Below are 27,164 nucleotides of genomic sequence, written 5' to 3' on the forward strand. Positions count from 1 at the left end.
GCAGCTTTGTGTTTCTTTGCTCACATTCATTTTCCATCATGCATTTTTGCTTTGTAGCTCGCTCCAGGTGCCATTCCCGTAGGTATTGGGTGTTGTGTTCGCAGTATGATTTTTGTTTATTTTATTTTATTATTTATTTATTTTTATGTCCAAGTCCAGGACCATTTAAAATAGTTAAAAATAATAGTAATAAAAGGAAAACCTCAATAGTGATGGCAGCAATGCTGGGTCGTTTCCACGGTTGCCTTCTCTCCAGGTTAACACAATTTATTTGTGTTCAGAATAGCGCAGTGGGCCCAAACTGGCCTTTTGCAAATGAGAAGATTTGGCTGACTCTGCAGTGTCTACAAAAAAAAAAAACGTTATTGGCAGTCGCCAGCCCTAATTTTCCATGGGCAAAAGCGATTACCTTTTGCATTGCTGGCTGTAAAGTGCATTTTAATCGTGCTGGCAGGAGGAAGCCGCGTGCTCGGAGCACTTGGCCGTTGCTTCCACGTAGCTTTCAGCAACCGAAAGGGTTTATCATTCCAGCCGCACAAACCTAGGCTGCCAAAATGTGGCTCTTTTAGGGTGTTTGGGTTTGCTAGGGTAAATTTGGCTTTGTCTTTCCCTTGTCCCGATCCCTCCTCGCCGCTGCCTGTGCCTCATCGGATGCAGGCGGGATGCGTGCCACGTTACCGCGGCTCGCCAAGCAGGGGCAGGAATACGGGAATGCAAGCTCTAAGCTGCTACCAAATTCTGGGTACCGTTTCAGAAAAAGGCCCCAGCAGACTAACATGAAGCTATTTTTTGGAAGGCTGGTTAGATTTGGCTCTAGCTGTGCTGTGTGCCTCGCTGTGTGCATGGGGGGGACTTGCATGGAATTACGGTGGAAATACCAGCATGAAAACTCTTTTTTCAAGTTATGTTTTGTGTGTCCACTGTTATTTTCTGCTATTTTTTATTTATACTGCTAGCGTGTTTGTTTCTCTTCTCTCTTAATTGGGTTTGGTTAAGGCTCTTTTTGCCCTGTTGTCACCTATGGAAGAATGAAATAATAATATGTCTTCCTTACGTTACTTCCTATTGAAAGCTATACAAAAGCCTTATTTTAGCTTTCATTTTGATCTGATCAGCTAAGAAATTGAAAGTGTTGCATCAACATGCTGTGATTTATTTATTTATTTATTTATTTTTAACACGGGCATGAGCATAATCTCTCAAGAGTGATTTTTATTTTAAAGCCGCGTGCCACAACATGTGCTGAGAGCTTCATTGCAGCCACTCAACTGTTTTATTGCAGCATTAGTCAAGATTGTTTCCCTTTTTTAGTATTGTTTTTAGTGTGCTTTAGGACAAAGGCTTGAATATGTTTCCTTTTTACTGATAAGCAACCCTTGGCTAAAGAGCATCTTTTTAAAGAAAATAAAAAAGCAGCCGGTCAGCCTGGCAGATGTGGGTGTTTACTTACTCTTTGGGTTTCCTTAACCTGTAAAGAGTATTTGGATACCTCTTTTTCCTCCAAGAAATAAGGTGGTGGGTTTTTTTTCCATTTTATTTTATTCCTCTCTAGGCTGTATCACTGTATTGCACTTTCTGCTCATTTAGTTTCCAGCTAAAACAAAAACTCGCATTGATTTTGTAACAGAATGAAAAAAAGGCACGTATATATGTTATTTTAAAAAGAATTGGTTTTACAATTAAATATTCTCCTTTGTGGCCTTTCAAAGACGAAGGACCCTCAGCTCCAGCTCTTTCTCAACGACTACACGGCGTTTTTCACTGTGACTCAGACGGGCATCACCCGCTACCTCACCCTGCTGCAGCCCGTGGACAGGGAAGCCCAGCAGCTCTACACGTTTTCGGTAAGCGAGAAGCACTCGCGGAGGCACCTGGAGCTTTGCTCACACTAAGCACAGGCAGGTCCTCAACCCAGCAGCCTTGCAGCTTGTTAAAATGGCCCAGAGGATGAGGAGGAGGAAGGAAGGACGAGGAACATCACGTTGCTTGTGCGCCACGTGTGGCCTGCTGCAGGCTTGGGCGCTACTGCAGCGTTCTATCCTTGTTGTCCCTTTTTACAAGGGAATAGTTGCTATGAAACGCAAAATTAACAGGCAAAACAGTTGCACACAATTACTATTTTTGCAATTATTTGCAATTCTATTTTATCAAATGCACTTTGTTCACCTAAGAGCAGCTGCTTACAATATATGATTGCACACCCATTATTTAGCGGTTAATATTTTGAATTCACTGCACCCTTTTGAGAATGGAATTTACCAGCCAGCTTAAACCAGAAAGAATGAGTAAACCGACTTTTTAGTCATATCTGCTCACAGTTGTGATGGGAAGGTTGGCAACGAGGGCTGTCTGGTTGCGACTGTTCCCCTCGCGCTTGCCTTGGCTGCAGATGACGGCGTCCGACGGCGTGCAGGAGAGCGCCCCGGTGACCGTCAACATCGTCGTGATAGATGCCAACGACAATTCCCCCACCTTCTCCAACATCTCGTACAGCGTCAAGATTTACACGGACATGGGGCCCGGAGAAGGCGTCATAAAGGTGATTTTAATTTTTGCCTTCTGACTGGGCCTGAACCGTCACGGTGCCATTTTCTTGCCTGTTAAATCGGGAGCCAGTTCAAATGAAATATTAGAGCAGGGCAGTTAAGATCAGCTTGTTAGAAAAAAAAAAAACACTCTCTTTTAATCACAAAAAGTAGGTTAGAAAAAGAACAGAGACCTCAGTGAATCTGTGTAACCTGACCATATTTTACATGCGGGTGCTGGCTTACCCTTAAGTGTCTACTCGGGTTGAGGTGATCAGGATGATCATCATCCTCTTCAGCTTGGGAATTTCCTGCCTTTACAGGTATTTTATTCAAGTGGAGTATGTAGCTATAGTGCAATAGTATCATTCAAAGAGGTCATTTCAATTCCCACTATTACATTTTTTTGCTTTAGACACCTTTTATTTCTTATAGGAATTATATAGCAGGCAGGACCCAAAATATTAAGCAAGACACAGACTTGCTTGGGAAGAATGCAAAGGATATAGAGATAATTTTTATTGTGTGTATATGTATTTACATAATATATATATATATATTTGTACATTCTGTTTATAGAAATATTTCTGAGCCACCTTCATGAATTATGTTATTTTTCCCCCCTAGAGCTTCTGTATTAAAACTCTGGAACGAAAAATAATCCATTTTAATTTATCTATACTAATAAGATACAGTATATATAAGTAATAAGCTATGGCATATATAAGAGGTTATGGGGTGAATTAGCACATTGTCTGCTCAGCTTGTGAGCGCCAAAATAGTTTGGCCTTGAGTCCCACAAGCAATTTAGTTTGGAGATGCTGTTGGAGCACTTAGTTTCACAGATTTGGCATAAATGGCCCTTGTGCCAAAGGCCAGAAGAAGAAGAAAAGAGGAAACGTGACTTTGATGGCATTTTCTGTTGCTTCTACGTTCGTCGTTTCCAGCTTTCTGTGTACGTCTTGCCCGCAAACAGCAAAAATTTAGAGGAAATCTTTTGTTCAAGTGATGTCCAAACCCTCTTCTAAGGATTTATTCACATGGTTATTTGCAGCTGCTGCTCTGTGGTCCATCGCCACACCAAATCCCAGCTGCTAAATACGTGGTATTAGAGGAAATGGAAATAAGAGCAGGCTGCCTTTGCGTTTCTCAGTAAACACAATGATCCACCCAAGATTCAATGAAGTAGCTAAAGCAATGCTCATATTGCACCTTTTTAGCCTAAATTGGACTGGAGCCTTGCTGACCTGTGGTGTATTTTAACACAAAACATATTTCTAAAATCTGGTTAACTCTGAAACTCTGTCGGCTGGGAACAGATGGAGAGCCAATTTCTAAGATCATAGATTATGGCAGCATGCAAACTTGAATTCAATATTTTATTCTTTTTTTTTTTTTTTTACCCTCAAAATGTTTTACGAGCATTCAATATTTGTAAGTTTAATTAACCGTATTAATTTATGCGCTTGGGTATTGAATTAATTTCCCTTTCTGTGTCATCCCAGTGAAAGCTGGCCCCGATCCTGATCCTGTAATTAAGTGTTTAGGATATAAAGCCCTTATTTATCTCTTTTTTGTGGGCGATGCTTTTGATGTTCGGCGGCGCAGGTTGTTGCAGCACTTTTGCTCGGGGATGTCACATGGGTAGGTGGCTCCTCCTGGTGAGGAACGCAGAAGGTATTGAGCGGTAGCTTAAGGGAACTTAGAGCTTTAGATATATTCAATTTCTAAGTGTCGAAGAGGAGTTGGTCTCTCTTTTCAGTGTTTCATGGTTTTGGAGGGTTTCATGTGTTTAATTTGCGATCGACGTACTAGTGTCCCCCTCAGAAATGCATGAAGAAGTTTTGCTCATCCAAGGGCAATAGCAGTCGGTTTTGGTGGTTGGAGTGAAGCCTCTGTGACAAAGAACTAGCAGGTGGAGAACACTATGGACCAGGTATCTCCTCCACGTTAAAATGCTGGGTCCCCCATATAGAAGCTCTGTGATTTTCCCCCACCTTTCCCTCCCCCTTTCCTTGCTGCGAGCAATGAAACCCGCAGCAGGGCCTGTGCGTGCTGACGCCGCGGTCCTCAATTGCAGCTCACTGCCGTGGACGCGGACGAGGGACCCAACGGACACATCGTGTACGAAATTTTGGCCGGGGACCAGGGAGACTTTGTCATCGACGCCCGGAGCGGCCTCATCACCATTGCTCCGGGGGTCGTGCTGTCGGTGGGCCGCTCCTACGCGCTCACCGTGAAGGCGTCCGACCGCGCTCCCCCTGCGCAGAGAAGGTACGTGGATCATGTCCCGGTGGGTTTTGAATATCTCCAAAGAAGGAGACTCCACATCTGCTTTTGGGCAACGTGGGCGTTCTCCAGCGTTGTCCTCTTCATCAGCATTTTTTGATCTCTCTCTCCCCAAAAAACGGAGCAAAAATGTACGGCGCAGTGGGATCCTCCTGGGGTCGATGCTCTGCTTGACAGCATGAATTGGTATCCCCGGTCTGATGTCCAGAAGACGCGCAGGAGGAGACCCAAAACATGCTCCAGTTGTTTTTTGTTGTTTTTAAAGAACACATGGACTACTTTACATTAAAAAGAAAAAGAATTAAATAAAATTGTTTAGCTTCTTGCTCTGTGAATGTGGCAGCCTGATTTATTTTTGGTGCAGAGCAAAAACTATGTGCTGGAGTTTCTTAAGGGAGCCAAGGGAGTTTGGCAGACCTGGAGAACCTATGGTCGTAAAGTAAATATAGTAAATATTAAGCAGATGCTGCTGTTTGCCTTGCCATGCAGCCTGCTGATTTTTGACAGCTTTGTTTTTTTCCCTCGTTGCAGGAGCTCCATCACCACGGTTTACATCGAGGTCCTTCCACCCAATAACCAGAGCCCTCCCCGTTTTCCCCAGCTGATGTACAGCCTGGAAGTGAGCGAGGCCATGCGGATCGGGGCCGTTCTGTTAAACCTGCAGGTACAGAAAGCCCCCTGCCAGCCTTGGCCTAGTCGCTTCTGCTCGTGTCCACGGCGTGCAACACCCAATCCCAACACTGCAGCTTCTAGGAGTTAAAAGTGATTTGTAACAAATAGCCATTTTCATGTAGCTACGTTGAGGAAAAACATCTGCTTGGGTATTTCTGAAACTTCAGGGTACGTTCAGTGTGGTGAAAGGTAAGCAGAAAGCTGCACATGCAACTGGAGAATATGAGAAACCATCATGAGAATCAGCTCATGATGGTTTCTTATACCTCATGTTGGCTCCAAAGCCAAAACAACTCGTGTTTTCTTATTTGAACGTGTCTCTGTATTGATTTGCCAGTGAATCAAAACAGCCTAGGGATTTCCATGCCTCGTTGGCATTGGGTTTCCACAGGATTTTTGCCACTCCGGCTTCTTCAGCCTGGCACTGTATGCAAAGCAGCTGAAGGTGGTTATTCCCATCGATGCAAGCAGCTTTTCACCAATGGGTTGCTTCGCTGTGCGGCACTGTCTTATTGCTGGAGCCGTTTGTTCCTGGCTGGTCTCCCCTTCCTGTGCCTTGCAAACCCCCTGGGCAGCATAAGCAGCCAAGCTGCAGTCCTGTTTGGAGGGTCAGGAACTTGGTCCCATTAGGAAATAGCAGTGGCCGCCACTCTGCCAGGAATGGACTTATGGAGAAAAGAAGCAAGTTTTTGCTCTAGATTGAGTTTTCCTTTTCAGGTAGCCCTGGTGAAACAGGTTAAGTAAACATGGGAGATTTAAATCTAAGCAGGACATGGGAGATGCAAAGTGGTCCTGCCTGCTGCTTTGCTCTTAGCCAGGATGCTGGCGAGCATCTCGGTGATGCAGCAGTGACTTCCCTCTTTGCAGTGCCACCGAGATCCCCCTAAAGGAGCAATTGCCACGTCCAGAAAAGAGGGAGACGCATCCTTTAGTTTCAAGGGCGTTGGAAGCTCTGCAGGAACGTTGTCGTCTGGTTGTTACCACTGCGGCGGAGACTCATCCTGCGTTACCAGTCCGTTATAAATGAGCTGCGTTCAGATATATAATTGCTGTCCACGAAAAAATATTTAGTTGCTAAATCACAAATACACGCGGTGGCTTCGTCTGAGGCCGTTTCTCGTGAAAGGCCGGCGGCTCTGGAAGGAGAATGCAGATGCACTGCCTTTGTAGCGCTAGTTCAGCTGCCTCATTCTGCATTAATGTGCCCATCTGTATTAAAGGGCTTTTACTGTGCACAATATATTTCTGTCTTCCTCTTTTTTTTTTTATTCCCCGTGTAAAACTGAACAGGACATTTTAAACATTCATAAACTGAGCAGTATTGAAGCTTGTTAAAGCTTGTGCTGTCTTTTCCATGCAAACACAAAGTTATCTGTTGGTCGTCTTGCATTTTTGGGGGTGCAAGAGGAGCTTAAAATAATTCCCATAAGTAGGTAAGACAGAACGTAGCCATCCTCAGATATTTTAAAGATAGCTTCATATGTATATTTTCATGCTGACCTTTGCTTTCAGGAATAGACTTATCGATATAATAAGGGTTTGGGATGAAAGGCCTTATTTCTCTCTCTCTAAAATACAACCAGCTGATTGTGGCTGGCGCTGTAATTAACAGCATTGAGCACAAGCACTGCAATAGCTAACGGTCTGCAACGGTGAGTTTGTAAATAACCCCTGGAGTTTACTGTGTGCCTGGGAGCCGTGTATGGCTCTGTGTGCTGCCAGCCATTGCTAATTAAAGTCTGCAAATAATCTGCTTTTTTCCTCACTCATGGGACCTGTTGTCCCCTTATAAAAGGAAATCGGCCTGGTGGGTTTGACGTGGCTTGTTCCTGAGGCGCTTGGCCTCGCTCTTGGCCATCTCCACATTGCCATCCTGGGTTACTTGCAAAGAGTTTTGTTGATCTTGTTGGCTTTAGGTGGGCAGCCCAAAGCTGTGGCCTCCACTAAAAGCTTCAGCAAGATGGATAAGGAAAGGGGACGGTTCTTGGTAGATGGGTGGCTCGCGTGGGCTCCCTCCATAGCTTTGTTTTCACTTGGACTCATCTCCTTCCAGATCCTACCTGCCGCTCTTAGACCTTGTTGATTGGCCTTCTAGAGCTTCACGTGTTTTATTGCCTTTACTCTGTGGGAAAGCACTTTTTAGTTTTAATCTTTCATGGTACTTAATTTATAACTTGTAGCTGACCTCTTTTTTTCTTTTTTTTTGGTCTTCAAGGCTGCGGATAGAGAAGGAGACCCCATCAGATACCTCATTCAGAATGGAGATCCTCAGCAAGTTTTTAACCTCTCACAAAAGTAAGTGGATAAGCCTGAAAATCAGCCTGGAAACTTTTAGAATTTTAGTAGCTAGGACTCACCGAAGTGGAAACACTCCATTAAAAAAAGAGTAACTAGGGAGTAATTAAAATCCTTTACACTTGTCTATGCTTTGCTAATGACAGGGACAGTGTTTACTTTAGCTCCCCGACATGGAGCATCACTTCAAAATGGCTTTTTCTTAATCCAAACACTAAATCACAGATAGGGAGAGAGGGTTTGTCATGAAGTTATGAACAACCAGGTAGGTCTGCACCTGCCCCATCTCCCTCTTGGTTATGCCCAGCTAAAAAGGCTAAAAGGTTAAGAGCTAAAAAAGGCTCCCCCAGGAGCTGCTGTTGGGATAACACGCTGTGTTTCTGTTTTATTGCTAGCTCTGGACTGCTGTCCTTAGCAAAGCCCTTGGACAGAGAGAGCACCGACCGCTATATTCTCATCGTCACGGCCTCGGATGGCAGACCAGACGGGGTGAGTTTTCTGCGGAAGTTTAAGAGAATGTGCTGTGATGATGTACACACCCGGCTTAATCTAGGGATCTGAAAATTTATATAGGTCTTGATACAGAGTGTCTGTAATCTGCAGCAATTTTCCTTGACTGCAGAAAGCTTTTTGGTCAGTGCTTCCTATGCCCTGTTGGATAATGTCCTTTGATCCTGAAGCAAAGCGGCCTTACCTCTACACTTGCCTTTCTGTTGCTTTTCAGCAAAAAGTGGTGCAGCCAAAAGTAGGTGATACGCAAATATGTGCTGCTGCACTTCCCCTTTCATTTCTGTGCTGCTAGTACCAGTCTTCCCATTTAATCCTCTTCTGAAGATCGGTTAGATGGGCAGCCATATCCTAGCCTTGTTCTTTATCTCATCAAACACATTAAACCTCCTTCAGCATTTGCCCAGAAAAGCTTTGTGCAGGTTTTGCTGTTAAACACTGGACAGTTAGAGGAGGATCTGTATTTAGTTACAGAGCAGAGGTAGTGGAAATAGGGTTTTCTGAAGGCCTACAGGAATACCAAGAGAGGAGCGTCCTGTAGTTGGGCTGTGCAAGACACCTGGGAGCGCAGCAATGCTCCTACAAGCTCTGTCATGGAATAACAGTGAAGAGGTCTCGTTAGGTGTCTGAGCTTAAAATCATGTCCTACATCTCTCTCCACGTGGTGTTCCTGCACTAGCGGGGCTCTCTGTTTCCACTTGTGAACTGCTCTCATCTCTTGATGGCTGTGGGTTTGGTTGCTTTCACCTCTAACTCCCTGCTGTGGAGTGGGGAGATTTAAATAAAACATGCCTGTCTAGCACAATGTTGCACTGCTGAAATCCTTTTAGGTTCTGGAGAAAGTACTCTTCTACCTTTCATGCAGAGATCCTTTCCCTCTTTCATAGAACTTAACTTGACATCTATCCCCTTATATCACCCTCAGAAGGATTTTTTAAAGGAATTTTAAATCACCTAGCATGATGAAGGGCTAGAGGTGTGGAAATACAAATAACACATAATAGTAGAGATGGCCAAAGTGACTGTAATGATGTGATGTCGATGTTTAACATCAACATATGCCTTTAAAAGAAGTCTCCAAAGTGGTGAGGAGCTGGCTGCCGTTGCCTCTCATTATGACAGGATGATGAGAATTGTGGGTGATGTTATAAAAATCTTTTGGCTTTTATTTTATAAGCAAGAATCATTTAACTGGGCTTTTTTTTTTTCCTGTTTCTTCAAGTCATAGACCTATTTAAAGTCTCTAGCTGATGAAATGGCCCGATCTTCTCATGGAGGACATGGGGATGCCAAAAACTCTGTAAAATGTCATGGGGATCTTTTTCTTCTTAACTAGCTGAAATGGGAAGGTGATAGTCCATTTAGGGAGAACTGTTACTGTGATAACAAAGCTACTATTCCCCACATTAATCCACCTACTGCTTGGCATGGAGAGGGTCTTTATTGAAAAATTCCATTTAAGGCCCAAGGAAAAAAAGGATTATCTGATTAAAGAATGTTCGTGTTTCTCTAAAATTACCATTTGGGAGGCAAGTTTTAGAGTCATTTCTAACCTGTGGCTTTAGGAGCAGTGGTCACAAGACAAATCGGTTTGGGAAGGACCCCAGGAGCTGCTCCAGCCTCCTCCTCAAGGAAGGGTCAGCTACAGTTTTGCTGGCAACTTCACTGTGAATCAGAATACTTAATTCATAGCCCTCAGGAGCAAGAATGTATAGAAGGGATGTTGAAAACATGTGCACAATGGGAGAAATACATAACTTTTATTCGTGCCAATATGGCTTCTTGCAACTTCAGCCTGAGAAATTATGAACAGGGCTTAAGGCCTTAAGGCATTTAAATAAGTATGTTATTTTTTAATTAGATTCTGTTGTGAGCAAAGATCCTGGCCATTAGAAGCTTCTAAGGGACTTCATCTCACTTAACTCATTGTAAAATAATAATAATAATGTACTAAGCACTACGTTTGAGATGGAATACTTCAGGTGGGAAATGTGGCCATCCCTGGCTGTGGTTGCAGCTCTCAACGTGGGTGAATGGAGTGATAAGTGACATTCCTCTGATGGTGGTGGTCACCAACACTAGCTTTTTAAATCCCTGAGTTCCTGTTTTTCTCATCTTTCTGGGGCCCAACCTCTTCCTCTGCAGCTACAAGCAATGTCTCGGGCACTGTGTGATGGAGATGGATTAGACAGAGCAAACTCAAAACCATGAGTAATCTGTCTGGTACGCAGTACAGTTTCCAACTAGCATTTTTCCCCCATGTTAGGCCAAGCTAACCATTCCCATCATCGGTAACATCTGCTGAAGAGAGAGCTTTCATTCTGAAACATCCCTGTTGGCTCTATCCCTGAAAATTGCCATGTTTAGTGATGTTTCTCTTCCCTTTAAAGGGCTCTAGAAGGTTTTTAACAACTTTCCGGTTGTTAAGCCTGCCCATCACCATCTTACCCCTTCCAAGGCCTTAAAAAACCCAGTGACTGCACAAAATCCTTGACCGTGCTTCCAAAGTTCCTGTTGTTCTGCCTTAGGACCTCAGAGCGTGAACAGCCTGGTCCCTGCCTGACCTTGAAGTTGAGGTGGGCCTGCCAGCTGTCCCTGTTAAGCCAGCAATTAAGCACACGTTCATTAAGCACTCGAGGAAACATCATTATTTCCCAAGTACTGAGGCTTAATTTGTAGAGGGGCGGAAAAAAATGAGAGGTGAGTGAAAAAATATGGCAAGCTCCAAATCGCTTGCACAGCTTCTGATACCAGCAGGTGGGATTGCAGTGCTGGGTTTCTCACCCCTCTGCATTTCAGAGGGACCAGTCAGGCATAAAAATTATTCACATCTTTTTTTTTTAAGACAGAAAAAGCTGTTTGCTCTTTAATTATATCAATTCGTGTATATATATAAAGAAAAAAAAAAAGAAACTCCATTGCATTGCCTTGGTACGTAAACAAAGGAAGGAAGAAGGAGGAATTTCAGGTAGTCCATTAAACAATTTAGGGGTAGACCTTGGTTCCTGTAGTGTTCAGGAGTGTGAAGACCACCAAATATGAATGGCCAGTCCTGAAAACACCCACATAAGAGCTCCCTACACTGCAAAAATGCACTTCTGCTTGACTTCAGAGGTGCCTGTAGTTGCTGTTTTGGCCACAGAAGGAGCTGCCCAGGCTTTGGAGGGTTATTCCTTCTTTCTTAGTGCATTTTGTTCTTGATCAGAGCAAGCCAACCCATCAAGCCAACCTTAGAGCAAGCAGGTAGGGCTGCCTTGAGGTGGTTGGGGCCAAGATTTGCTCCTCCAGTAGTGGGGCAGAGCGTTATTTAATATATGACAGTACATTTTTTGTTACTGCTGTAGGTACTGTCTGCTTCCTTCTCTATTAAGATTAAAGGAGAAGTGGGGTTTTCAGGAAATCTTCAAGGAGAAAGGATCTTAGGTACACAAAGGCTTCTATTTAAGGTCTATTGTCTGAGCCTATTTGACTTTTTTTAGAACCAGTTAAATAAGATCTTTAAAAGAAGAGTCAGTGGAACCTGTTCGTACTGTGGAGGCTGAATGCGGCATTAATACAGCACATTTATTTTCATCTGTCAGTGTGGTGGGAATGAATAGTCATTGAATGCCTGAGAAGGAGCAGTATGACCAGGAACATGATCCTGCATTTCTTCCTCAAATGATTTTATTCTCTGCGATCCAAGCTGTGAGCTGGATGTGAGGAAGCCACACGATTCCCTGCTGATGGACAGATGCCGAGTTCCAGTTTGCACGGGAAGGATTTGCAGGGTCAGGTTCCCTCCTATGAAGGCAGGTCTTCTCCAAGTATCAGCTTGGGTTGATAGAACAACTGCAATGTCATGAGTACTTCCTGGGACTGGTAAGAATAAGTTGGACTCTCTGATTTTCTACCAGCACCAAGCAAACCTCTTCTATTTTCCTAATAACAACAGTAAAGTCTGTAGTTGTAAGTACAAAAAGTTCCTCACAAGGGTTTTTGGAAGCTGGCAGCTGCAAGCTAGGGCAACCCACATCCCTGGTCTATTTGGGAGCTCTTGGCTCCCTGTTGGGGAGCGCTTGGCGAAGCTTGCACGATCGAGACACAAAATCCAGAGCTCTTAGCGCAGGTGCAGTCCTGGTTATCCATGGGCTTTCCTGCTTCTCGGCTGTATCGCAAGTGGAGCGGACCTTGCGCGTTAGCCTCCGAGGTTGGGGAACGCTTTGTGCCCTGTGGTTTGCTCCAAAGGCAGGAGCAAATGCCCTTGAGCAAGGCAGGGAGCGGGTCTGGGGTGCTGAGCTGATCGCCGCAAGCGCCGGTGTCGATGCTGCGGTCTGTACTTCAGATCATTAGACTAGGAACGTGAGGCCAGCGGAAATACGCCTTGCTAGCCTCCATCTTCCATGGTTTTAGGTTAAAAAAACCACATTTTCTACTGATGTTGCCGTAACGTTTAAATTAATAAGGCTCAAATTGATGCCAAGTATTGCAACCTGCATACAAAACATCCCGCCTGACTAAGGGAGAAGCTAGAAGATGGCAGTTCTCTTGCTAAGGCATCTGTAAAATTGCAAAACGAAGGTTATCCATAATTATAATTTATAATTTTCTTTCTTTACAGACCTCAACAGCTACTGTTAATATAGTGGTGACTGATGTAAATGACAACGGGCCCATTTTTGATATGTTTCTGCCTAAAAACCTCTCTGTCCAGGAGGAGGAAGCCAATGCTTTTGTCGGCCAAGTAAGGGTAAGTTACTAACTCCGCAGGGCTAAAACCTAATGTTACTGCACGAGCAGCCCAGGCCATTGGAAAAGAGCACAAAATAATTGTACCCTGAGGAAGAGGACAGATACACAACCGTAGTAATGGTGCTTCTTTCCAAATTTATATTATTCTGGTTTTCGCCAGCTTTTTTTGCATGTATCTTTTCATGTTCATTTTGGATGAATGTACTTTCATTCCAATTTTGTTGCTTGTTCGTGAAATCTGATTTAATTCAAGTTGCCCTTTAGGTTTTGGAGGATACGTCCGTGTAACTTCATTTGCACTTTACGGAGTGCTGTCTGTGTCTCTACTCTTCTTGCCGTATAGCCTGACGCCATCAAAGGTAGGTGCTGCTCTGAAGATGTCCAAACTCAGCTGTAATTTTCATGGACAATAACTCAAAGGACTCGAAGGACTTTTGCCACCATTGGTGAAGACTGGAGTTTTCCTGAAGCTCATTTTTGTTACACTGTACTAAAATGCCAATTACTTCCAAAGGTTTTTTGGGGAACCTTTGTGCATGCAGAAATTAGGATTCCTGCAATTAAATCCCTCCTCATAAATTTATAAATTACTGTCATTCTGTTCATTTTATGTGGTCGTTCTTCATTATACATCTTAAAATGTATGGACACAATAATTCAAATCAGTGCTAAGTATCTTCAAAATCCATTTTGCGCTCTGCTGGATGCCCTCAAGGTGTAATAAACTTCTTGAACACGAGACCGAGCCTATTTTTAGCTCAGATAAAATGATAAAATGAAATATGTCGTTGCAACAGAACCTCTATATCTTACAAATTAATGTATTTTCTGAGTTGTGTTGTGTTGAAACTGTTTAATGAAGCCTTTTGATAGCTCATTCCCAGTTGGGAATGACAGGAACTGCTTGTATCATTTATTGTCATGTTTATCACCAGTCCTAATTCTCAGTCTCCGAATGGGAAAAAAAAAAAAAGCTTTCTCTTTATAATGCAAATGTTTGGATGTACTTTCCGACATTTCAAGTTCATAAATGCAATAGATGGTGCAGAAAGGAGTGATTTGGGCTTTTGAAATGATTTTCTAACTTCAATGAGAGCAATGAAGCAAAGCTCATTAGCATAGAGGTGCACTCAGATGGTTTGGGGAAACTGTCTTCAATAATAATAATAATGGGAATAAAAGAAGATAGTCCCTTCCCTGTGCCCCCATGAGATGCATCTGAGGGCTGATGTCACTGTGGGGATGCTCTCCATGATCTCAAAGATCCTCGTGGCCAGGAGTCGTTCCTCCTGCCTGGAACAGGGCGACCGGTGCATCCATCCCGAGGGGTGGATGATGTCCCCTCGCTATAGATGAGGAGGGACTGTGGAAATTCTAAATTCTAAAACTTTTAAAGTTTTTTTTGGTCTTGGTCCTCCTGCATCCCTCCATGTTGCATTTCCCCAGTCAGCAGTTTCCCATCTCTTAACACGTGTCTTGATGGACAACTCTTGGATTGGGCTGTTGGATTCAGCTTTTTGAATCCAGCTTTCAGACTGGGTTGCTGAGGTTTCCATCAGTGGACTAAGAAATGTTGGTTTCCCTAAGCTCACAAGGCAGGATTGAACTGGGCCTGCAGACTTTTGAATCTATTTTCCAGTTTCTAGTCTGGATTTCCTTTTCTTGTGGCTTGAATGATTGCCACCATACTCACTGCTAACTGTCTTTCACATAAAAAACAGCCAGCGCTAGTCTCTCCATTTAGGAGTTGGTTGTACTCCCAACAAAAGCAAGCTTGTCTATTGTTAAGCATTATAAGGTGATTAACTTTAGTGGGAGGTTCCTTAAATTACATTTTTGCAGTCACTGGCTTCCTTTGCCCTAACAAATTACTCTAAAAATGTTATTAAGAAGAAAGAATTGCTTGTTCAAATGAGGGACTTCTGTCATCTGCTGAAACACTCAAGGAGATTATATGTAGTCTTTAGGGTATTTTTAAGTTGTTTGAGTATAGGATGCGAGAGTATTTAAAAAGGGCTTTGAAGTGTTGAGGATACATTTTTGAAAATTGGAGGATATTGAATATCCTCCCTTTGAAAATGGGAGGATATTGCCTTGATTTTGGGCTCGCCTCCCCAGGTGACAGCCCGGCTCTGTGTCACAGGCTGCCACCACCAGTGATCACTCACACGATGTGTCCCCAGTGTTGCAAGTATCTTCTTTCATTGTATATCCTGCAGAAGGACTTTATGCAATAATTCGATACGTTTCACATTGTAACGCAGTCGCTGTCTCTTCTTGCAGTTCAAAACGCCAAGTTTTACTACAAGAAATTGCACAGCAGAAACACGTACATTAAAAACTCTTGCGTGGCTTTTTGGTTTGGCTTGAACAGATAATAGAGACTTTATATTTCTTATCTGAAACTTGTGCAAAAGCTGCTCCTGTAATGCTACAGTCCTGTAAAGAAGATACTACTTTATTTATATCAAAGGTGTAGTTTAAAAGTAATGCTTTAATGTGGTTGAAGCTTGCAGTCCTGTCGCTGCCCGGTGCAGGCAGGAGCTGTGCGTGTTAGCAGGAGGCTTCTTCGAAAATGACCGTTAATGATACAATTAATAATGTTGACATTTAAATGCTTGTCATTATATTTCAGAATTAATGACCCTTTAAGAGAGGCTTTGGTGATTTTGGTCTCCCAGAATTGTTTTTTCAAGCTCTTTGAGAGCTGAGGAAGATAATATGTTACTTTGGGGCGCTGTTTGCTCTGTTCATGAGTTTTTCTTGGTGTTGAAGTATAGGTGGTAATTGAAATTTGGGCTTCCTAAAATAGATGGCAGCTCTAATCTTGTAGACCGTATAGACCATAAAAATAAAGTGGTGATTCAGCTGCATTCCTGGGTCTCCAAGTGTTCCTGGTCCTCTGGTACTTTATAAGCTAACCCTGTGAGAGCTGGGGACAGTCATGCAGATCTGAGGGGTGACAGTGGCTAGAGGCTTTTCAGAGGACCACAAGAGAAATCGAATCAGTTGTAAACAAACTCCATCAGCCATACATTGATTAAAAAGTTGTGTTATCTAAAGACTGGTCATTATGAAGTTGTAGCTTTTACAGATTATTGCATTGATGTAGGGCAGGAGGAAAGAGGAGTGAAATTTTTCCTATTAACAATTTTAATTAACTTTTAATTGATTTCTGGGAAGATAAATGGTTTCATTATAAAGTCTCATAATGAACACCTTTGCTGTTATTAAAGATTCAAGGGACTTTCCTGATGGCTGTTCTGATAACAAAGCCGCAGAATCTCTTGCAGTCCTCCCAGTGGTCCATATTCTCATTTATAAGGGCAGGTAACTGCAAACATCTTGCTGACACAATGTCCTTTGCTTAATTCGTGTGACCTGATTAATCATGCCTTAATTTAATTAAGGAGGAGGGGGAAAAAAAAAAAACAATGGATCATCTTTCAAATTATGTTAAGGATCTACCAGCCCTAGGAAGAAAGTTATCTGAATCTTGTCCATCCCTAGAAGGGCGAGTAACAGCAAGATTTATTTACTGATGCTTAAATGTGAGGCTTAGTTGGGTTAGGTGGGTGCCAAGAGACCGACAGAGCAAAGTCACAACAGTTGGAGATCAATTTTGAACCTTAGCTTGGTGCTGCCACCCGGGTATGACTCTTGCATTTAAAATACATCCTAAGATAAGGTGTTTCTTCCTCTGTTTCTGCAGGCTACAGACGCAGATGCCGGAGTAAATGGGCAAGTTCGTTACAGCCTGGCAAACTTCAACCACCTTTTCCGCATCACGTCGAACGGCAGCATTTACACCGCGGTGAAGCTGAACCGGGAGGTGAGGGACTATTACGAGCTCATTGTGGAAGCAACGGATGGAGCTGCGGACCCCCGCCGCTCCACGCTGACGCTGGCCATCAAGGTGCTGGACATCGATGACAACAGCCCCGTTTTCACAAATTCGTCCTACGCAGTCTGCGTGCCGGAAAACCTGCCGCCTGGCACCGTCTTCCTGCAAATAGAGGTAAGAAAACGGCAGGGAAGTGCGTGTTTTTGAACAAGGACATAAAAATACTTAGATGGTGAAGCAGCCTTGGAAAAGCCAGGGACTATTGCGATTTGTCTTTGGAAAAATTGAAGCGTGCTACTATGGCAATCTCTTGGAAAAGTGTTTTATTCTCCTGAGTGGTTTTTTTTCTGTTCTTGGAAGCTCATCGTGTTGCTCCTAACAATTTTCTTCACTCGCAAAGACAGGACTTTGTCCAATTAATTTAGACAACTGAAATGTCTTCACTCAGCGTTATAGTCAGTGAAGACAAGTTGCCTCTGGAAGCAATTCAAACAGTGCTTGTCCAAGATGTCCAAATGAAGCAGGCCCTTGAGGGTGTCCACATCTTCTGCTCATTGACTATTAAAGATACTCGGAGAGCTAAATGCTCAAGGCTAAGCTAGGTCTCTAAAGACAGTGGAGATTCACCTCCTGCAAGAGGTCTATGTGTTGTGCTGATGTTCAGCTCGGCGTCCTCTTCAGCAGAGTGCCTCCTGAGATTGCTTGGAGAAGGTTGGTTTGCTCAGAAGCCAGACGATCAGCAGTGTGATGCTCATCATACTGATGAAAATAGCTTGGGGGTTTTTTGTCTGTGTGAAAATGAGTGTTGCTAGCTCTTAGGTATCTCTTTTCCTGTATTGCCTTCTGCAGGCTAAGGATGTGGATCTCGGCTCCAACGTTACCTATCGGATACGGACGCAGGAAGCACAGCAGTATTTCGCACTAAACAAGTACACGGGAGAGCTATCGCTCCTCAAGTCCTTGGATTACGAATCCTTCTCCGACACGGAAGCCACCTTCACCTTTCTAGTGGAAGCCTTCGACAGCAAGGGCACCATGCCCCCGGGTCTTACTACTGTCACTGTGAGAGTCAAGGTAAGAGGGAAAACCTCGTCTGTCGTACTCAGCACCCGTATCCGGGCAGCCCTGCGAGGTGTCCTGGCGAAGCCCGGCAGCGGGGGCCTGCTCCGCTCCTTCTCCCTTTGCAGGAAGCGACGGCCTTTTCCCAACACTGACTAGCGCAGTTAATTGCACAGTTTATAGCAGCTGTAATTATTCTGCTGCACGGAATTACGTAGTTAAACCTTGGTTTGTGGATTTATGAAGCAGAGAGGTTGATTTGTGAAGACTTGGCAGATCTAAACATCTAGTCCTTCGGCAACCCTGGAAGATGGGAATAAGATTGTTTGCAAAAGTGACGCCATCATATTTCAGTTAAAGCTGTCATAAATTGCAATTTTATGAACCATTCGGGTGTATTGAGTGCTGACGTGGCACGCTGTGTCTTACCTTTGAGCTTCTGCTGCATGAAATACAGAGCTGCAAAAGAAACAGGCTTATTTAGCACTTTTTCACCATGAGTTGCTTTTGACGGTGAGTTACAGCATTGCCTCCATCTTCCAGCTCTATTGCCAGCAATGTGAGGATGACGCTGTTTTGTTTTGTTTTTTGTAAGGATCCACAAATGAAAAATAGAGCTCAGACATGAGCAGTTTTACTACCTGTCTTAGTTGGCTGCATTGGTCGGCTGGGTTCAGTTTAGTATTTTGAGTAATTCTGTTTGTCAGCTTCGGCTCAATTATTGAATTATTCAGCTCAATTATTGAATTACTCCGCTCAATTCAGCTTCCCTGAATAACCACAGAGAAAGGGGACATCTCGGGTTATTAGCTCTGACCACAAAGGTGTAGAATATTTCTGCAATGCCTCTCCATCTCAGCAAAATTTCTGGGATTGAGATACAATGCCAAGGTTTCCTACTCGTCCATTCTCTTCCTCAGCACTTTCCAAGTAGATGCAAGAACCAAATAGCTTCTGATGTCATTCTCTGAGCCTCTTCTGCATATGCACCAAAGGAGAAAGCTGCTCAAGCTTACTTTTGCTAGAAAAGCAACTTGCTGCCAACACAGTGAATTTCTGAAAGAAGCAAAATATATTTTTAAAGCATTTGTCTTCAAATAGGAATATATTCAGAAAAAAAAGAAAAAATATTAAAAAAAAAAAAAGACGAAGGTAGGGCAGGTCTTGTGCAGGCACAGGGTCAACATGTCATGAGGAGCAAGACTGGGACAGTTCCTGTCATCAGCTCAGTGAGGATGTTCCTCAAAGCACAAAGTCCAGCTGTAGCTGCTAGGTGAATGGTAGGGTCAATGATGCTCCATACTACGTGGTTCTGGGTGCTCCTGTTTATGGTTTATAGTTTTTATCCCTTGCATCACTGTCCCTTTAGACTTCTGCTGGTTCAGAAGGTGTTTGGATGCATGGGGGTGTTTCTGCACATAGATATGTACTCGCAGCGCTCGTAGGTCCTCGCAGAGCCCGTACCCTGCCGCGGCTTTGGAGTTCCGAGCTGCGCCGTGTTGCAAGCTGGACAACCAGATGGATGCTAAAACCCTTTCCATGCCTCAGTCTCAGGGGTGGGACTGTTCTGAAGATGAATCTGAATGAATTTCCAGGTTCAGGAAAAGCGAGTGCTGCAGTGAACATCAATAAATATCTGAATATCAGCAAACGGTCCCAACCCCAGGGGTTACTTACTGCGGTTCGATCCTCCAACCTCGGTCCTTGCAAATTATAGCAAATTATAGCTTGATACATGTGTTGAAAGGAGATGGCTAATATTTGCATCAGAGGTAGCAGCGATTTGCAACTTCTGCCTTGCTTTAGTGGGCCAAATAAATATTAAAAAAAAAAAAGAAGAAATAACACAAGGTAATAATTTCACTCTTTTCTTTCTGAATAATTTTCCTGTTTTTCATGAGAGTCAATACTCTGAACAAGTCTTTTAGCTGTATAACTTGAAGTGGAAATAATAGCATCATACATATGACTATAGATACCTAAGTTAATGGAATTATGATGGTGACCTCCTGTGAATGGCGATGGAGGTGTCTTGGCTGCATGCCTGTTGTTCCTAGAAGGTTGGGGGTCTCCAAAAAATATCCAGGGATCCATAAATCCCCCCAAAATTAAAATATATAAATAAAAATAAAAGTCAAGCACTCTGATTTTACATGGTTGTAATAGTTTTTGATGTTGACCTGTATGAGGTTGCTCCCGGGTGACGTTTCAGGAGGTGAAGCAGAAGCAAGGCTGGCCCTATTGTTCACATGCTGGGATGAGATTGCTTGTGCAAAAGAGTCCTTGATTTTTTTATTATTATTTTTTCTTTTTGAGAATTCAGTAAACTAACTTCTCGCAAATGGGCCGAGAAGGGGAAGGAGCAGAGCATGTGGATCTCCATGCAGAAATGCTACTCCGTTTACGTTTGATTTTTTTTTTCCCCAAAGCGTATTCATTTGAGTGCTATTTGAATGGCCTTGCTCGTTGCCTTTCATTTGAACTTGATGATCTGAAGGTCTTTTTTAAAATCGGAGGAGAAACAAGGCCTTGAAGGTTTGAATTGCAGAGCTTGATGTGTTAATTATCCAAGTCCACAATACTTGGATTTGTAAGAGCAATTTTTTATTTTTAATATAGATGTTTGTTTTGCTGTAATGTCCACTGACAAAATATGGATGAATGGTATAAGTTACCTGTAGTGTAGCACACCAACACTCTTGCATGAGGAGCTATAACTTGCTTATAACAGGTGGGAAGCACCATTATATAAATTTTTCCTAGGTCTTTTGCTTTTGCAGCCCCAAAGCTGAAGAGTGTTTTGCTTATGCGAGGGGTGGGGGAGGAAAAAGGGGCAAGAGGGGGAAGAAAAACTCAAATTATGAAGATGGCTCTGTGAAGAAAGCCGGAAGCAAATTCTTACATTGGAATAAAACTTAAAATTGAGATTTTATATATATATATATATATTTAAGGAATACATAGATAAATTTACTGGGCCTCAGGGAGAGAATTTTGACCCCAAAAAATAGATTTTCAGGTGACTTGGGACGGGTGAAACCAATGACTTCTGAATAGCTGAGAACCTGGGTGAGAGCATCCGTGCCTGCAGCACTCAATGTGCAGGTCAATGCCCATAGCCTTAGGTTTGCACTTTTTGCCCAAAGAACACCAGCTAATGTACATATGGGCATATACATGTGGGTGTGTATATGTGTATATATTATATATATATATATATATATATATATCTTTATATATATATATTTGTAATGGGAGCCAGGAGAGGTTGCAGATTGCAAATAGGGGTTGAGATAGAGTTTGGAAAAACAAACCCCAAAAAGACCCACAATTGCAAATGTGTCTGTAATTTTTGCTGGCCCTTGAGACCTAAACTCTAACTCGTGTTTTGCAGGACATGAACGATTACTCTCCAGTGTTTAGCAAAAAGCTCTACAGGGGAATGGTGGCTCCTGATGCAGCCAAGGGCACTGTTATCACCACTGTTTCAGCTGAGGACCAAGATCCTCCGGTAAGTGAAAAGGTTTGTTTCCTGCTCTGCACCTCCAACAGAGTAAGATGTCTTTAGTCCTCCTAAGTGACCTAACTTTCACCACGCCGAGGGTGATTATCATGAGTCCTGGTGGCCTTTCCTGGGCCTGCGGGTCTGAGCCAAGCGCGGCTGAGTCGGAGATGAAGCCTGAAGCACTTGGCAGAGCTGACCCTGTGGTTCTGGCTTGGTAGCCCTTTGAAGGACGACACCAGTTCCTGTGAGCAGAGGTTGACAAATGTTGGTGACAGGGTGATCCGCGGAGGGCTCAGTTTTGGCTCGGTAGCCCTTCTGAAGGGCAGTATCAATTCATGTGAGCAGAGCTTGACAAACAGTGGTGACAGGGTGATAGGCAGAGGACACTAAGAGTCAATGATGTGCCGCCAGCCAGGTTTAATTTTTAATTGTTGATGTTTGGCATTGTAAGGAGAATAACCTCGGTAGGGAGCTGTCGGGAGGGAATGTGCCACGCGCGTTAAAGGCTGATGGCAGTGATGCAACACAGATGGTTAGATGGTTTTTTTAATACACATTTTCAGTGAACCAAGTGCCGAGTACCAGAGTGTTTTATTTCAATGACAGAGAATCATTTTAGCTCCATTTTTATGTCAGTATTTGTTTCAGCTTCTTGATTATTTTATAGCACAGTATTTTGGCCTTACAAAATTCTTAAACAACCGATTGAATTGGTGTGTGCTTGTATATTTTTATTTCTGTGCAATCAGCATTGCCTGATGCAAAGTTATTTCACATTTTCCTAAAAAAAGCAAGCAATTCTAATAGCCCATCGAACTGTCAGCAGAGCTTTTATGTAGACACGTGTATTGCCTCTTTCTTTCTGGACTCTTTCCATTTTTAGCAGCTCTCACTGTTGCACAGGTGGGTAAATGTAGCACTTGGATGTGGGTGAGCTTGTGTGCTCTTTAGCACAGTGCAGAATAATGGTCACCTATAGGTACCAAGAGTATAGGGGAATGTAAAACCCAACTAAAATACTTATTGCTCCCAGATTCCTTTTGGGTGATTTCTTCTCATCTTGGATAGATAGCGGAAAGTTACGGCAGCAATTTCTGTATCTGCAGAGAAATCCATGAACATGCCTGACACGCGCAGATTGCAAAGTGGGGGACACAGTTTATTGCCATTACGGCAGGCGTGAGCGCATAGAACACTAATGTCACCGTAATGTTTTTGAGATCGACTATTGCATTGCTTTGATTTGTAGGAATACTTGAAAATAAAGCTAGCCCTTAGGCACAGAAGGACTAAAATCGCCGTAAAGTCTGAAGTTGCCTTTTATTTTTATATAGTTTTTAAAGTAGAATAGTTTTTTTTAAAGTTAGTGTTTTATTTCCTGCTGAGGGCTTACAGATTTTGCTAGAAAAGAAGGGAAAAGAGATGAAGAGAAAACTATGAAGACCTGAGCCTGCTTAGATATTTTGTGCTACCGGCAAATTCCTATTTATTTCGAGCTGGCTTTGACATTCAGTGGGGTCACGAGGGATTTGGTACACATTTGCTAGAAATTTTTAGAAAAACAAAATAACACCTTTTGTCTGTTGAGCCAGAGCCCACTTGTTTAAATTGCTGTATGGACAAGACTGTCCCAGAAGGAGAAGAGCAGGTCTGGAGGCAGGAGCAAGGAGTCTGCTGCTGTCCCTGGCTTTCCCTGTGCTCCCGAAGACACCATCCTCTCGCCTTGTTCATCCCCGGGGCTGCACTTGAGTTGTGCTAGGAGAAGAGCAGGGGCAAGGGAAGATCTGGAGAAGATGACCCACAAGCAGGACTTGCTGCTTCTCCAGCCATAGGGATGGGAGGGCTGCAGCTATGGGGAGGCCCCTACGTAGGCCCAAGGGTCCCTCCTAGTCCATGGGTTGCCAAGGCAGTGACAACAGCAGTGACAGACATGTGCGTGCTAGGAGAAAGGGGCAGGCCACCAATGTCAACCTTGACGGATCGTCATTAGAGTGGAAGTGTAGAGGATAGGTTGTCTTGGGTGCAAAAATATCGTTGTTGCCAGTTACTGATTTCAAACAAAAAACCTCTGTGCTAAATTCAGATGCTCCCAAGTAGGGGTTGTATGATGGTTTTATTTTAACCTGTGGATTTCAAAGTGGTTATAAAATCTTGGCCTGGAGGCACGAGAGATCTCTGATACTCCTTGAACCCTGTAGTGAAATGTCAATTAAAACTTGGAAACAAGTGCATTTTGCTAACGGCCAAAGTAGGATTTGAAGGTTCAGCTTGAGCAAATGTCATTTTTAATTCTCATCAGTTTTTTACTTCTGTTATTTTCCAGTTTCATCTCACTTTCTTCTGTAGTAACTGAGAATTATTCTTTACAAAGTTAGCTTTACATTTTATTTTTTAAATCTAACCTGAAATACCATTCTGGTATTTGAAGTGCAATAAATTAGATTTGTGTGTGTTTCTAATATATGTAATATCAATGTATTTGATTTATTGCTCCAGTCCATGTTATATTTTTCTCCTGTTTTGCGGGGTGGATGTGATAATACCCTCTACCAAAATACGTATTTTTAGAAAAGGAAGATCTGAGGACAGCAGCATTAGAAGCCTGGAGTTATGGGCATGAGACTGGGATAAAAGAGAAGGAAGTGTCAAAGATGCCAGTGACAGAGACCAAGAGTGGCAGAGAAGGGAGGAAGTGAGGAAAATGCAACGTCTTAAATTTTTGTATTCCTATGCATGTCTTAAGTTTTTCTTCTCCATGATTAGTGTGCCCCTTACTGAGGTGACGAAAGATGCCAGGTAATTACAGCCATCTCCTCCAAGTGCTTTTAGTCCTCCAAGGACTTACAAGGGAAGAGTGTCTCGAGTTATTTGATAGATGCTTAGTTTCCTTATGACCATGTTCTTAGGATTTATATTTGCTTTTTTATTATTTTTTTTTCCATTGAGGTTACCCTTGCAAAAGCCAGGCTGTTTCTTCCATGCATAGTCTTGTTTTATTTTCAGTAGAAACCATGCAGACCACTGCTCTTTATGGGCAGCCTGTTCCCCTGGCTTCACCACATCTCACTGAGCAGTTTGTCTAGTCTGGTACCACCTTGTAACAGTCCTGTGCCATGAAGCCCTTTGGTGAAGCTGAGAGCAATCGTCCCTATTGTCTCCTACACACCCACTGAAAATGAGATGCTCAGAAGACATTTAATTAGAGATTTTGCAAGTATTTGATTAGAGATCAAAGCTGTCAGAGCTCAATCTTTTACAAACCGTTCCTGCTGGATTTCCGAGCACCCGTTGCAGATTTGCCGAACAGAAGCTTGCTGTCAGTGTAATGAGCTTTTAAAACTGTTTCATCACACGATCTTAAAAGTTTATGTTATTTTTGTATGCAGCATGTTGCAATTATTAATTCAGGATTTGCTAGATCAGGCTCTTGCACCATGCTGTGTAGTCAGGATTGAACTGGTTCGAATCTTAGAGCTGGAGTACGTAACTTTAAGGTTTTTATGCAGAAGTGTTCAGTTCTCAGCCCACAGCTGGTATGAAGCCCACCTGTAAAGGGCAGATGTCCTCTGAGATGGCACGGCATGACCCCCCCTTCAAGAAATCCATGGGATGGCATGACCCTCCTCCAAGAAATCCATGGGATGGCATGACCCTCCTCCAAGAAATCCGTGGGGTGGCATGACCCTCCTTCTGCAGAGCTGAGCAGCCTAACCAAGGAGAGGGTCCTGCCGCTGTAGGGAGGTGGAAATTTTAGTGGTGCAGCAGCAGCTTTGGAAACGGTTGTAGCTCCATGCAGTGTCCACAAGGTCTTCTAACCCTGCCCCCTCTGCTCGAGCTGGTGCCTAGATGCCACAGCATTTGGATGGTGTTTCTTTTCTGAATCCCATGCAACGCGTTTTTAATCACTGTCCTTTAAGGGGCAGTGAATGCTGCTTTTGCAGAACATCAGTAACGTGTCCATAAGTCAATTCTGGGCCATGTTTTTAGCAGTCGCTTTACTCACCGGGTGTTATAAAGAGCACGTGCAGCCGTCTGTGTGCGCTTGCTCTTAGCACCCTCCTCGGTCGTTTTCATTGAAATAACTCTACAAAGTTGCCCTCAGTCAGAAGCCTATAGATGACCTCAGTTGAAGCCTATAGATGGTGTGTCTTTATTCACCATGCCACTATTCACCCCACTACATAGGTGTAAAATCCAGACCATTCCTGTAGATGCACGTATAGGATGTTTGCTATGAGAGGAAGCCAGATGGAGCTGAGATGCACTTTGTTTCCGGGATGCTTGGCCAAAGTCGTTCTAGGTTCTTGCACCCCTACACAGCTGGGTAATGACCGTGAGTCTCAGCTTCCCTTCCAAAATGCTTTCAGAAATATATATGAGAACACGGCTTATTCTCACCGTTTTCGTTGTCCTGCCTTTTCCCGGCGACCTCCGCGCGGGAGCGTTATCCCAGGCGCGCACGGTGCGCCCTCCATGGCCTCCTGCTCTCCGTGTGCACCATGAACAAGGTTTCCTCTTCATCTTCAACTCGCAGGGGCATTTCTGGGTTCAGGTCCCTAATGATGATCTGTTTAGATGCAATATTTGTTTTTTGAACGTGCACTTTGGGTATTTTGCACACTCTGCAGCTTTTTTTTTTTCATCCCTGAAGTCATTGCTGGGATAAAATTCCTGTTAAATAGCAAGAATGTTGCCTCCAGCTCGCAGTGCATGTTAGAAATGGAGCACGCTTGAATAAAATGTTAACAAATGGTAATTAGTGAATTCTAGTATGGTGTCCAAGAATGAGTGAAAAAAAAACATGCTTGTGGCATGGGTCCTGCTATGTAGAGCCTATTGCTCTGTTGGTTTAATTGCAAATATTGCCTAGTGTATTGGAGTTTTGCTGTTGACATAGGGATGCATCTGAATTAATTCAAAACAGAAGCAAAAGATGATTAATATTCAAGATGATTAAAACTTATAAATAGATTTCCCCAGTAACTCTCTCTGGACATTCTTATAATTGTGTTGGTGTCAGAATACAGTAAATGAAAATAAATCTCAGTTTTGTTATTTCCAGAGATGACAGGAGGAAAGCCAACTCGATGGCCATATCGGGAAGAATAGCACGATGCGAATTTTGTTTATTTAAAACCAAATTACCTCAAGTGTGAATGTTTGGTGATGATAGCTTTTAGCCTCCCAAGCAAATATGAGGACCATTTCTCTAAAACAAAATAGAGTGGATTTCAGCAGGTAATTTGCTCTTAATTACGGTGTTGACAAACTAAATCCCAGAATGTCAGGGGGAAAAGTCGTGTAATCACCATCGTTACGCTGCGGTCTCGGCCATTTCTGGCATTTTCAAGGATTTGCACATCTTTAATGTGCACTGTCTAGCAAAATAATTTTAACTCTTAGCATGGTCTTCCCTATATGATTTTACCAATGCTCCAAGCTTATTTGACAGACCCAAACCTAAAAGAGGTGGCCTAAAATGAGTAAGGATGGTTAAAGGGCAGGAGGAGATAGCAGTCCTGTTGTCACCTATCCTTACTGTGCTGCCTTTTTTTCTAATGGTCCTCTAGTCCTTTAGCACATAACTGAATTTTTTGCTGGTTTCATAGCCCATGCCCTTGATTTGAGAGCAAGAGCCTCTTGGACCGTGTTGGAGGAAGGGACACTCCGCAGCCTTTGAAGGACTTTGGAAGATCCTTCCTTCCCTACGGTGCTGTGAATACGATGGAGACGTGCG

General features: G+C 43.2%; 1 protein-coding gene across 3 annotated transcripts in view; it reads left to right on the top strand.

Annotated features, from left to right (window-relative positions):
- Nucleotides 1-27,164, top strand: part of PCDH15 (protocadherin related 15) — a 133,479-nt gene that overhangs the window by 61,319 nt on the left and 44,996 nt on the right. For all 3 annotated transcript variants that reach the window (XM_088525418.1, XM_088525433.1, XM_088525423.1), the window contains exons 11-20: nucleotides 1,710-1,844; nucleotides 2,390-2,539; nucleotides 4,606-4,799; nucleotides 5,346-5,478; nucleotides 7,702-7,781; nucleotides 8,177-8,270; nucleotides 12,889-13,017; nucleotides 16,732-17,037; nucleotides 17,713-17,937; nucleotides 21,317-21,433. In XM_088525418.1, the coding sequence (XP_088381544.1) occupies nucleotides 1,710-1,844; nucleotides 2,390-2,539; nucleotides 4,606-4,799; nucleotides 5,346-5,478; nucleotides 7,702-7,781; nucleotides 8,177-8,270; nucleotides 12,889-13,017; nucleotides 16,732-17,037; nucleotides 17,713-17,937; nucleotides 21,317-21,433 (1,563 nt within the window). The remainder of the gene's footprint in view (nucleotides 1-1,709; nucleotides 1,845-2,389; nucleotides 2,540-4,605; nucleotides 4,800-5,345; nucleotides 5,479-7,701; nucleotides 7,782-8,176; nucleotides 8,271-12,888; nucleotides 13,018-16,731; nucleotides 17,038-17,712; nucleotides 17,938-21,316; nucleotides 21,434-27,164) is intronic.

The sequence above is a fragment of the Tinamus guttatus genome, unplaced genomic scaffold (assembly GCF_059628265.1).
Source record: "Tinamus guttatus ecotype Peru unplaced genomic scaffold, ASM5962826v1 Tinamus_guttatus_pri_ptg000023l, whole genome shotgun sequence".
NCBI lineage: Eukaryota > Metazoa > Chordata > Aves > Tinamiformes > Tinamidae > Tinamus > Tinamus guttatus.